The 11,808-nt window shown below is 38.3% G+C and overlaps 2 protein-coding genes across 2 annotated transcripts; one reads left to right on the forward strand and one right to left on the reverse strand.

Moving 5' to 3' along the window:
• The first annotated feature begins 262 nt into the window (after positions 1-262).
• Positions 263-4,901, forward strand: LOC110804537 (mannan endo-1,4-beta-mannosidase 7). The gene is made up of 5 exons (XM_022010139.2): positions 263-872; positions 2,056-2,250; positions 2,346-2,468; positions 3,626-3,828; positions 4,235-4,901. The coding sequence occupies exons 1-5, from the start codon at positions 525-527 to the stop codon at positions 4,656-4,658; spliced, it is 1,293 nt and encodes a 430-aa protein (XP_021865831.1). The 5' UTR covers positions 263-524; the 3' UTR covers positions 4,659-4,901.
• A 45-nt stretch (positions 4,902-4,946) lies between these two features.
• On the reverse strand, positions 4,947-10,263 carry LOC130470192 (uncharacterized). The gene is made up of 3 exons (XM_056839833.1): positions 10,199-10,263; positions 9,604-10,099; positions 4,947-8,057 (listed from the first exon to the last, which is right to left on the reverse strand). Exons 1-3 carry the CDS (start codon positions 10,261-10,263, stop codon positions 4,947-4,949), a joined length of 3,672 nt encoding a protein of 1,223 aa, XP_056695811.1.
• Positions 10,264-11,808: the final 1,545 nt, after the last annotated feature.

Consider the following 11,808-nt stretch of genomic DNA (forward strand, 5'->3'; position numbering starts at 1 on the left):
TCGTTTTTATAAAATTATTTTCCTAGACCAAAACCGCTATCTGAAATAGCGGTTTTCAGATAGCGATTATGGTGTAATAATTTTTTTTTTAAAAAGGGGTTAATTTTACCCGAGCCTACATGAACAGTAATTTGATAAGTAATTTTCATTCCGATGCAAAATAAAAAATAAGTTTTAAATAGACATTATTTTAGTATATTGTTCCTTTTTCACTAGGACAAGCTTAATTTAGTGGACATACCACATAGGATCGAGTGTGGTGTTATTATTAGTCGGTTGGCTCCTCGGACGAAAGAAAGAAAAAACTTCTCAAAGGATCAAAAACTTGAGCACCACAAAAGTTACGGATCCTACCACAGTACAACCCAGATTCCATTTCCCATTTCATTCTTCATAAAAAGACCTATAATTGTAATTGTCTCTTTACTTTCCCCATCCACCTTCTTTAACAAACCCCCAACTTCCAATCTCCCACCCCAATTCCCTCAATTTCATTTTCTAGAGAGAGAAAATCAAAAATCAAAATGAAACCCCTGAAATTGATTCTGACATTTCTACTGGTAATCCAACAATGCAACTCATTCCTAAAAGTAGTCGAAGCTAATGGAAGAAGATCAAGACAAAGAGATGAGTTCATCAGAGTAAGAGGAACTCGGTTTTTGTTAAACGGCACACCTTACTATGCAAATGGGTTCAATGCTTACTGGTTAATGTACATGGCTTCTGATCCTTCTCAACGCTATTTGGTCTCTAATGTGTTCCGTCAAGCTTCTTCTCATGGCCTTTCCGTCGCTAGAACTTGGGCTTTTAATGATGCAGGTGACCGTGCTCTTCAAGTTTCACCTGGATCGTACAATGAACATGTTTTCCAGGTTTTTTTTTACTCTAATACTCGCTTTTTAATTGTATTATTGTTGTGATTAGAGGATGTTCTGGGTTTAGGGTGGTGCCCAAGCCCGGCCCATGGTCCAAAAATGGCCCCAAATTTCAAACTTCGAATATATTTTCATAAATGTAAGGGAAAATGAAAGTGAAATAGTAGGGGAAGGAATTGTTGTTTTTTCCGGCACGAGCACGGAGTTATGGACCTGGGCGGTGGGTCGGGCTTGGCAACCACTTTTGGAAAAGCTAACCCGCCCGACAAACCATGTTGATTAAAATTATGCATAGCCTCGAAGGCCCGACCTGGCCTGACAAGAGGGGCACCCGGGCAGGTGGGCTTGGGTCAAGTGGCGGAGCTGCAATTTTAAAATCATTCATGGACATAAAGGCCCAATCTGGCCCGACAAGAGGGAAACGTGGACTTGGGCATAGTGGCGGGTGTCGACACGTTAATAAAACAATTATTTAGTGCATATTAATTTAATTTTTCTAATAAATATAAGGTGTGATCGGTGTTTTTACAAAATTGGTTGGTGCGGCCCATCCTTGACACCCTGTGTTCGCCACTACTTCTGCCTCCTTTTTAAAGTCACTGTATGACCCGACCTGTCACGAAACAATTAGGCTGGACCCGTTTAGATCCAAGGCACATGGACTCGACAATAAGCCCGGCCCAGTGCATATCCATCTTTATTTCCGGGCAATTAGTTGTGGCGTTATCATACCGACAAGAGGGGCACCGGGCACGTGGGCTTTGGCCCAGTGGCGGAGCCATGATTTTTGAATCGGGGTGTTGACATGTTAATAAAAGTCATTTAATCCATATTAATTTACTTTTTCTGACAAATGTAAGGTATGGACATCTTTTAATAAAATTGGATGGTCGGCAGCTCATCCTTGACACCTGTCATTGCCGCTGCTTGGACTTCCTTTCTAAAGTCACTGTATGAACCGACCTGTCACAAAACAATTGGGCCGGACCCGTTCAGGCCCAAGGCACTTGAATTCGACAAGAAGTCCGGCCCAACGCATATCCATCTTTATCTCCGGACCCATAGTTGTGGCGTTATCGTAGCACCGACACTAATTATACTTAATCTCAATTAATCATGAGTTTCTCCTGTCAATTGTTGTTCTTGTTTATTTGTATTAATTAATTAACTTAAATGACAGGGGCTGGATTTTGTGATAGCTGAGGCAAGAAAACATGGGATAAAGCTGATACTAAGCTTTGCAAATAACTACGAAAGCATGGGAGGGAAGAAACAATATGTGAATTGGGCTAGGAATCAAGGACAATATCTTTCTTCTGAGGATGATTTCTTCACCAATTCTGTTGTTAAAGGTTTCTACAAGAATCACATCAAGGTTAATAATTTGCTATTTTTTATAAAATAATAATAAAAATGTCACTCACTCCGTTTCTTATTGATCTTTCTGTTTTGACTGTGCATGTTCTGCAGACTGTTCTTAACAGACATAACACGGTAAATGGAGTGTTGTACAAGAATGACCCCACAATTATGGCTTGGGAGCTTATGAATGAACCAAGGTGTACATCAGATCCTTCTGGAAGAAACATTCAGGTTTTGTACTCTTCTCTGTTTTTAAACTGTACTAGTTCAAACATTTTATAATTCCTTCGTTCTTTAAATATTGCAGCATGGTTGACTTTACGCTTTCCTCACATATTTTGACTTTTAATATGTCGAATTACTTATAAATAAATATTATAAAAAATTGATATATAAAAAATATATATCGATACGAATCTAACGAGATCACACATAACTATAAAGTAATGTGAATACTGAATAGAATAAAACTGTAAAAAAAACAGGATGGTGCGATATTTATGAAACGAATGTGATCCTGTTGTTGAGGGATCTCTCTCATTTGGGCTCTTATTGATTGGTGCGATATTTATGAAACGAATGTTGTTTCTTTTTACTCGTATGTAATTACAACATGTAGGAGTTGAGTAACACTTTAAAATGTGAAGAATAAACCTTTCAGATTGAATTTTTCGTGGCCGTGATTAGTGGAATTTTAGCTGAGATTAGGTAAATTCAAGATTTCAAGTTTAATCTTGCCTGCCGACACTAAGTAATGGCAGTTTATTGTTAGATACATGCTCCACCAAAATCTGGAAAAAAAGTTCACTTGTAAAGTCCTACCATTTTAAAGTGCAATTAGTTAATAATGGAGTGTTGGCAATAGTTTTAAGAGGACTAATAAAAGAATTAGTTGTTGGATTTTACAAAACAAATTAGTCTTAATTTGTTCAAGTGTGTCATTTTATCCCGTGTTAAGAAATCCAATCATAAACCATTAGTGTTTTACAGACGTGTCGTGTCATATGTACGTTCTTAAGAGAAGTTTTGAGATGGTTTAAAATCGAGTTGCCCAAAAGTGATCAATGCAAGAGATGTGTTATAACAGAAGCAAGAAAGATTATAAATAACGTAAATAAAGAAAGAGGAAAGTTTTATTGATCTTGAGGATTACAGATTATGACATAGAGATTTTATATAGTACTCTCTAAACAGATGCAAAAAAGTCCAGAAATTGAGTTATTTTTGTTAGCCTAGCGGGGTATTTTGAGTTCTCTGGCTGTGTTCCATGGTCCATCCTAGATGGTTTGTGGCGTTAGTTAACTCTTGGTTGTAAATGGTTGTTTGGATTGCAATAAAATTCTTACTTGCTTACCCGAAAAAAACTGAGTTACATTGTTTAATTGTAGGCATGGATCACCGAGATGGCTGCTCATGTTAAGTCGATAGACAGAAACCACTTGCTTGAAGCTGGTTTAGAAGGATTTTACGGATCTTCTCATCCTGAAAAATTGCATTTTAATCCAAACTTTAACATTGGGACGGATTTCATTGCCAACAACCAAGTTCCCGGGATTGATTTTGCAACAGTCCACGCATACCCTGATCAATGGTACGTAAAACCTTCTGCAAAAGTGACCATTCTATTCGGCTTATTTTTCTGAACTTATATTATTTGAACTTAACTGAACTTATATGAAATTATTTTATTTGAAAAAAAACTTATTTTGTCTGAAATAAACTTATTTGTGTGTAAAAATGTCAGGAAAAAACTTATTTTTTCGGAACTTATATTATCTGAAATTAACTAGACTTATCTGAATTTAACTTTACTTATCTGAATTTATCTGAATTTGACTTAACTTATCTGAACTTATTTTGTCTGAAATAAGTCAAAATAAGTCGGCCAGAGGCTAAAACGGAAAAATGTAAAGATCATTATGAAACGGAGGTAGAACTAGTTTCGAAAACCCTGGTTTTTTGTTTTAATTTCACAAGTACATCGTCATCATCAACAGGTTGTCCAACATGAATGATCAATCTGAGCTCGACTTTGTGAACAAGTGGCTAACATCCCACATTGACGATGCACAAAACATTCTCAGAAAGCCATTGCTTCTAGCAGAGTTCGGGAAATCAGACAAGGATTCAGGGTTCAGCACTTACCAGAGGGACCGGTTATTTGCGAGTGTTTACAGCAAGTTGTACTCGTCAGCTAAGCGAGGTGGTGCAGCTGCTGGTGGTTTGTTCTGGCAGCTGTTAACCGAAGGGATTGAGTCGTATGGAGATGGTTACACCATTGTTCTTAGTAAAGATCCTTCGACTGCTAACATTATTGCACAGCAATCGAGGAAGTTGTTTCTAATCAGGAAGATTTTCGCAAGAATGAGGAATGTTCAGTTGTGGAAACGGGCAAGGGAGATAAGGAACAAATTGCATTAAATTAGGGCATGTTCGGTATCGTTTCTTGTTTCTAGTATTCTGGTTTTTACAAAATTAAAACCAAAAAAAGTAGGGTCTGTTCGGTATCCTCTCTTAGAGATGAATTTTGGTTCGTCCAAGGGGGTGATGCTATTTACATGTAATTCCTAGAATAACTATATGTAGTTTGAGTGTTTGTTGTGAAGTTTGTAATTCTGTGTTCTGTTGTTACAAAGGGATTGAAGGGTGGTTGTTATTATGTCACTCAACATTTTTTTTTTTTTTTTGGAAGGTAAGGAGAAAAGTATCTTAGGAGCCCCTCCGCACGAGGAGTTCTCCTAAGTAATCACTATCTAAAATGGACAGTAAATGGGAGCTATTACAAGGTTCAAAACCCATAGTGTCACTAACTAGATGCCCTACATTTGCTACCCAATCTGCTGCTCGATTTGCTTCTCTGAAAACGTGCTTGATATCCCAAGTGTCGAAAAATTTGAGAATATCCTGGATGTCTTGAATAATATAATGGAGTTTCCAAGGGATGTTCCAAGTTCCTTTGACTACGTTGATGACCAATAGGTTATCACCTTCAATATAGATGTTTTTGATGTTGAGGTTCCTTGCTTCTTTGAGGCCTTTGTGTAGGGCACAAGCTTCTGCCATAAAAGCTTGTGTAATTCCTAGGTTGTAAGTACGAATGCTGATAACGGTGCCGTTATTGTCGCGAATGATAAACCCAACCGCTGCTGATGAAGAATTACAAGAGCCGTCGAAGTTGAGTTTGAAGGTACCTTGAGGGGGAGGGTACCAACGAACTAGCACCGGAGGGTTGTGAGTGATAATTGTGTGGGTGTGTGAAGTGAGTGGGGTACCCTTAAGTTGATGCTGGTCAATATTTGTTCTTACCTGCCACTCTTTAAAATAAAAATTAGCTTTACAGAATACTCGAAAAGTGTTAAAATTGCAATTATTAAAAATGCAGTCATTCCTCTCTTTCCACAGAGTCCAAATGATGAATAGAAATTTGCAAAGAGTTTGTTGATACTTTCTCAAGTAATCAATAGTTTCAAAAAAGTCACAAAAAGGAATAGAAAAATCTAGCCATTTTTTGGTATGATCGAGATTCCATATTTGTTTTGCGGTAGGACATTGGATGAAGAGGTGGTTTATGCTTTCGATATAGGTGTCGCAAAGCGGACAAACATTAAAAGGTAGGATTTTTCGTTGGAAAAGGATATCTCTAGTGGGAATACTATTGTGGCAGATTTGCCATAGGAAAATCTGTATTTTCGGAGGGATGTCAAGATTCCAGATCCATCGATATTCCCAGCGAGCAAGGCCATCGGGTATATCATGAGCTATCCATGTTGCTGACTTGACTGAAAATTCACCTGAGGTCGTGGGTCCCCAGATTGGGGTGTCAATTATGTCAAGGGAAGGGATTGCGATTCCCTTAATTTTTTGAACCAACGAGAGAGGTAGAAACGTAAGAAGTTTGGGCAGGTCCCATTCTTTTGAAGGAAGAATGAAATCGGCCACCATCAGTTCTGTATCAACAATGTCTACACTTTTGTTGAGAGCAGTCAGTAGGCTTTTTTTCATCGCCCAGTTGTCCAACCAGAAGTTAATATCCTTCCCATTTCCTATTTTCCATCTAATTCCCTTCCTTAGGATATCCCGTTGTTTCAAAATATCTCGCCAAATCTGCGATTGTTGCGGGTTTGGTTTGCAATTGAAAAAAGACGTGTTTGATAGGTATTTTTTCCTAACAATAGAGGTCCATAGATTATTGTTGTCTTGAAGAATTTTCCAACCAAGTTTTGCTAGGAAAGCTTTATTGAGAGGCCTTGTTCTACGAAGTCCTAATCCACCTAGGGATTTAGGTTTACATATAGTATCCCAAGAAATGAGCGGGGTGGAGTTCGACTTGAAAGTTTGTTTCCAAAAGAAATTTCTATGTGCCGAATCTAGATTTTGGCAAGTCTTTTGGGGCAGCAGGAAGGAAGAACATACATAAGCTGGGAGAGCTTCGAGGTTACTCTGGATTAGAATAGTCCTTCCAGCCTTTGAGAGATAGTTTGCATGCCATGCATTAATCCTGGTTTCGTTTTTTTGTAGAATAGCTGCAAAATCTCGTTTAGTAGGTTTATAGGCTGAGAAATGAATCCCAAGGTACCTCCCTAGTGACATTGATTTAGTCATGGAGAAAAAATTTGTATTATCTTTTCTATTATTTGACACATGTTTTGAAAAAACGATAGCGGACTTGTGAAAATTAACAAGTTGTCCAGAGAGAGTACAAAAGTCATTTATAGTGTTCCTCAGTATTTGGCATGCCGAGTTTGTAGCTTTGCAAAAAAGGAGGCTATCATCTGCAAAAAGGAGGCACGGAATTTTTGGTGAACCAGGGGCCACCTTAATTCGCACTCCATTTTTTGGGTTCGAGGTTTTTAAGTTGAGCATGAAAATAAAAACTTCCATGCATAAAATAAAAAGGTAAGGTGAGAGCGGATCCCCTTGTCTAACTCCTCGTGACGGGGAGAAATGTTCTGTAGTAGCACCATTAATTTTTAAGGAATAGGATACTGATGTGACGCAAGCTTTCACCCATTGGATCCATTGAGAGGGGAATCCAAAAGCCTCAAGCGTTGCCCAGAGAAAATCCCATTCAATCCTATCATAAGCTTTTTCCATATCAAGTTTTAAAGCACACCATCCAATTTTTGAGTTAGATTTTTGAAAAGTATTAAGAACTTCTTGCACAATAAGAAGGTTGTCGTGGATGGATCTTTCTGGCGTGAAAGCGTTTTGGAAAGGACTCATGTGATTTTTAAGGATCGGGCTTAGTCTGTTTACAATCAGCTTAGCAATAGCCTTATAAATAGTGTTACATAAACTGATGGGCCTAAAGTGATTGGGGTTTTCAGGGTTATCGTTTTTGGGAATAAGAGCAATTATTGTATGATTAAGGAATCTCGGGATTTTCCCATGGTAGAAAAAGCCTTGTATTGCCGAGGTTACTTCTTTCCCCACAATGGGCCAGTAAGCTTGGAAGAATTTAGGCCCAAAGCCATCTGAACCAGGAGATTTATCAGGATTCATATCTAAGAAAGCATTTTTGATCTCTTCTTCAGAGTATGGGAGAATCAAATTTTCCTGTTCTTGTTCTGAGACAAAAGAAGGAAGGAAGGAGAGGTCAATTGATCTATTTGGAGCCTGAATTGATTTAAATCTCTGCTTGAAAGAGGTTAGAAGTATGTCAGAGACATCTTTTGGGTCCGACTCCCATAGACCAACCTCATTTTTGAGTCGGAAGATTGTGTTGCGTGCTATAATTGTTTTCGTTCTCTGGTGAAAGAAGCTAGAATTTCTATCACCTTGCGTGAGCCACTGTTTTATGTAGAATTTCTTCCAACTGCTCTGCCCAAATAACAACAATTTTTCACGTTGCTTAATCATTCTTTGAATGTGATCTTTATAAATTGGGTTGTGAGGTTGTTGGATTATTTTGATTTCTAATTCTTTGATTTTATCATTATTCACCTGAAGTTTGAAGTTATTATTTCCGTATTTCCTCTTTGACCAATTCAGCCCGTTCAAGGACTATGTTAGCACTCTTTATCTTTCCGGAGAGAGTTTTTAGCAGTTGCTAATTTTTCCTTGATTCTAAAGAAGCGAGATCCTTCTTTTCTAGATTTCCATATTTTGTTGATAATATCATGGGATTCACCATCCAAGGTCCAAAGATTCTGAAATCTAAAGAGCTTATTTTGATGGAGATTAGGCGACTTTGTTTCGAAGAAAACTGGGGCATGATCGGAGATGGAGAAAATTCCATAAGAGATTATAGCCTAGGGATATAGGTTTGCAAATTGCGAATTAACAATGGCTCTATCCAACCGTTGGAGAAGAGATTCGTCTTGGTTTGATTTCCAAGAGAAAGCTTTTTGGATGCAATTGATATCAATCGCATTAAGGTGTAACATAAAGTCGGGGAAGCGGTGACATTGCCGCTGGGAGACGGGGTTTCCACCTAGTTTATCAGATGGGGATAACAATTCATTAAAATCTCCTATAAGGAGCCATGGCATTGAAATATTGTTATAAAAAGTTTTTAACGAATCCCAGAAAGAATCCTTTTCATTTTCCTGAGCCGGGCAATAAACACCGGACACTAATGAAGTGATGTTGGTTGGCTTGTGATGGACCGTTAGGTGAGCACACCTATTTGTAAGAGTGGTGTTCGTAACTTTTATATTATCATCATTCCATAAAATCCAAATACCTCCGGAGTGGTTGATTGGGTTAATAATAAGCTTATGTTGAAATTTCAATGCTTTTATAACATTCTTACTATTTTGATTATTGGTCATTGTTTCTAGAACAAAAAGAATATCAGGTCTGAATTTATGTTTTATAAGTAGGAGTTCGGCGATTGCTTGATCGCGTTTTCCTCCTTGAATATTCCAAGAACAAATTCTCATATTAAAACTATATAAATGATATATTTTTCACCACCTATTCTCCAGAATAGGACATTTGCTATATTTGTCCATGGTTTGAGGAATCTGATTTCTACAAGGGAGGGGAACAGAAAATAAGCGGATATAAAAATCCGGTTCCGATAAGAACATACATTCTTAGGCGATTCCTTAGCGGATAATAAAATCCGGTTCCGAAAAGAACATACGTTCTTTGGTGATTCCTTAACGGTTTGAAAATTTCCATCTTCAAACCAAAGTGCATTTAAATTGTTACAAAATGTCCCAATGTTCGATCTTAGGATCCGAATACATATATTTTGTTCACAGCAAATTAAACTGATAGGAGTAGAAACTACCGAAAAAACATATAAATGCTGGGTTCTATTTTCTAAGCCAACTAGAAAGGTGTTGTATTTATAACACCGGAGCTCCAAGGGTAGCACCACCTTTTCTGTAGTACACAACCCCCCATGCAGACTTACAAGAGTTCCTGGATAGAACACAAAATACATCAAGGGTACGATCATGAAGGAAGTAAACAGGAGAAAGTTATACAAGTGTGGTAAAAAATTAGAGATAAAACCAGTTCTAAAGACAACAACAACGGAAGTTCTGGTAATGGAAGAACACGATAAAACATTCTGGGAGCTACAATAGACCTCAGCATCATTCACCGCTGGAATGGAGGCAACAGGGACAGAACCCTCAGGCCCAAAACAAGAGAAAGCAATGGGTTCATCATAGGGTTTGGGCTTATGTACAGAATGTCTCACAAGAATGAGCTTCAACCTTGTAACTAGCTTCCCAGAATTTGGGTTCCTAGTTAACCAAAGGAGCAACAAACGAAGAACTGTTCCGTGAACATTAGCCTTTACACAAACAGGGGCAAACCAAACATGAAATCCAGAGTTTAAAATATCATCATGAATCAGGGACAGATTAGCCTTAAAAACATAAATAGCATTTTCATTAATATTCCTGCACTGGGGTAGAATACAAAAGATAATATTAGAACATAAGCAAAATGCGAAAAGGGACTTACTAGTACTACAATTAAAGACACAAACAACAAAGTACCAATTAACTGCAACATTACAACACTTTGTTACAAAAGCCTGCATAACCAGATAATTTAACTTCATAGAAGAGCAAACGCAGTTAATTAGTCTAAGTAAGCATGCAGGGAGATTACACGGGCTAATTAACACCTGTTAGGTTATGATACATATGACAATTCATAAATCATGCGGAAACAACCATTTAGCCAGGAATACATATTATTTACACATAATCATATAGCATAATTTAGATGCATACTCTTTGTTGCGTGCCTTCCCTAGCTGCGCCCGAACCGAACAAGAACAAGTCTTTAGGACTCCAAGTGTCGTCCCTCCGTAGATAGTCCACAGCACGTCCGGATCCGCCTTAAGATTGACCAACTAGAATCGCCCTTAAGGTACTAGAATTTTCGGCACTCTTAGGTAAGAAATATGGCTGAATTTTTCTCTCAAAACTCACTTTGAATACTTGAATTAATCTCTAAAAATATGTGACCCTAGGCACGTATTTATAGAGTTATGGAAAGGGAATTGGAATCCTAGTAGGATACGAATTAATTAAACTTAGAATCCTATAAGAACTCTAATTAATTAATTTATCCTTTTAGGAATAGGAATTTAATAATATACTAATTCTAATAGTTTTAGGAATCGTGCATGAACACAAACTCACACACACACACGGCATCCACGAGGGCCGCCCATGCGTGCGTGCGAGCAGCAACCCACGCAGCGAGGCCCATGGCCTTAGGCGCACGCTGGGCCTGCCTTACGGTGGGCCTGGGCGCTGCCTTGGCTGGGCGCGCGTTTGGCTTGCTGGGCGATGGCCCGACTTCGTGCTGGGCCTTCGTCCGGCAGGCCTCGTCCGATGCTAATTCGTACGATACGCTTCCGATTAAATTCCCGGTTCCGGAATTCATTTCCGATACGAACAATATTTAATATTTCCGATTCCGGAATCAATTTCCGTTTCGAACAAATATTTAATATTTCCGTTTCCGGAATTATTTTCCGATTCCGATAATATTTCCGATTCTGACAATATTTCCGTTTCCGGCAATATTTCCGATTCTGGTAATATTTCCATTTCCGATAATATTTTCCGATACGTACCATGTTTCCGTTTCCGGCAACATCTACGACTTGGATAATATTTATATTTCCGATACGATCCATATTTCCGTTTCCGGCAATATCATCGTTTCCGGAGTATTCATTTCTTGCCTGTGACGATCTCAGCTCCCACTGAAACCAAGATCCGTCGATTCCGAATATCCATAGATGGAGTATCTAATGCCATTAAATACTTGATCCGTTTACGTACTATTTGTGTGACCCTACGGGTTCAGTCAAGAGTAAGCTGTGGATTAATATCATTAATTCCACTTGAACTGAAGCGGCCTCTAGCTAGGCATTCAGCTCACTTGATCTCACTGAATTATTAACTTGTTAATTAATACTGAACCGCATTTATTAGACTTAACATAGAATGCATACTTGGACCAAGGGCATTATTTCCTTCAGTCTCCCACTTGTCCTTAGGGACAAGTGTGCATTTCCTAATTCCTTTGTCGCTCGATGCTTGCTCTTGAACATAAGGTAAGAGTTTTCATCCTTATTATGTCCAGA

Source organism: Spinacia oleracea, chromosome 3 (genome assembly GCF_020520425.1).
Source record: "Spinacia oleracea cultivar Varoflay chromosome 3, BTI_SOV_V1, whole genome shotgun sequence".
Taxonomy (NCBI): Eukaryota; Viridiplantae; Streptophyta; class Magnoliopsida; order Caryophyllales; family Amaranthaceae; genus Spinacia; species Spinacia oleracea.

Excerpts from the sequence above, each read along its gene's own strand:
- LOC110804537 (XM_022010139.2), top strand. The coding sequence starts at position 525 with ATGAAACCCCTGAAATTGATTCTGACATTTCTACTGGTAATCCAACAA. Across the intron at positions 873-2,055 it reads ACAATGAACATGTTTTCCAG|GGGCTGGATTTTGTGATAGC; the intron begins GTTTTTTTTTAC and ends CTTAAATGACAG. Across the intron at positions 2,251-2,345 it reads TCTACAAGAATCACATCAAG|ACTGTTCTTAACAGACATAA; the intron begins GTTAATAATTTG and ends CATGTTCTGCAG.
- LOC130470192 (XM_056839833.1), bottom strand. The coding sequence starts at position 10,263 with ATGAAGTTAAATTATCTGGTTATGCAGGCTTTTGTAACAAAGTGTTGT. Across the intron at positions 10,100-10,198 it reads TGTAATGTTGCAGTTAATTG|GAATATTAATGAAAATGCTA; the intron begins GTACTTTGTTGT and ends ACCCCAGTGCAG. Across the intron at positions 8,058-9,603 it reads TGTTCTATCCAGGAACTCTT|AGCAGTTGGAAGAAATTCTA; the intron begins GTAAGTCTGCAT and ends TTATTTGGGCAG.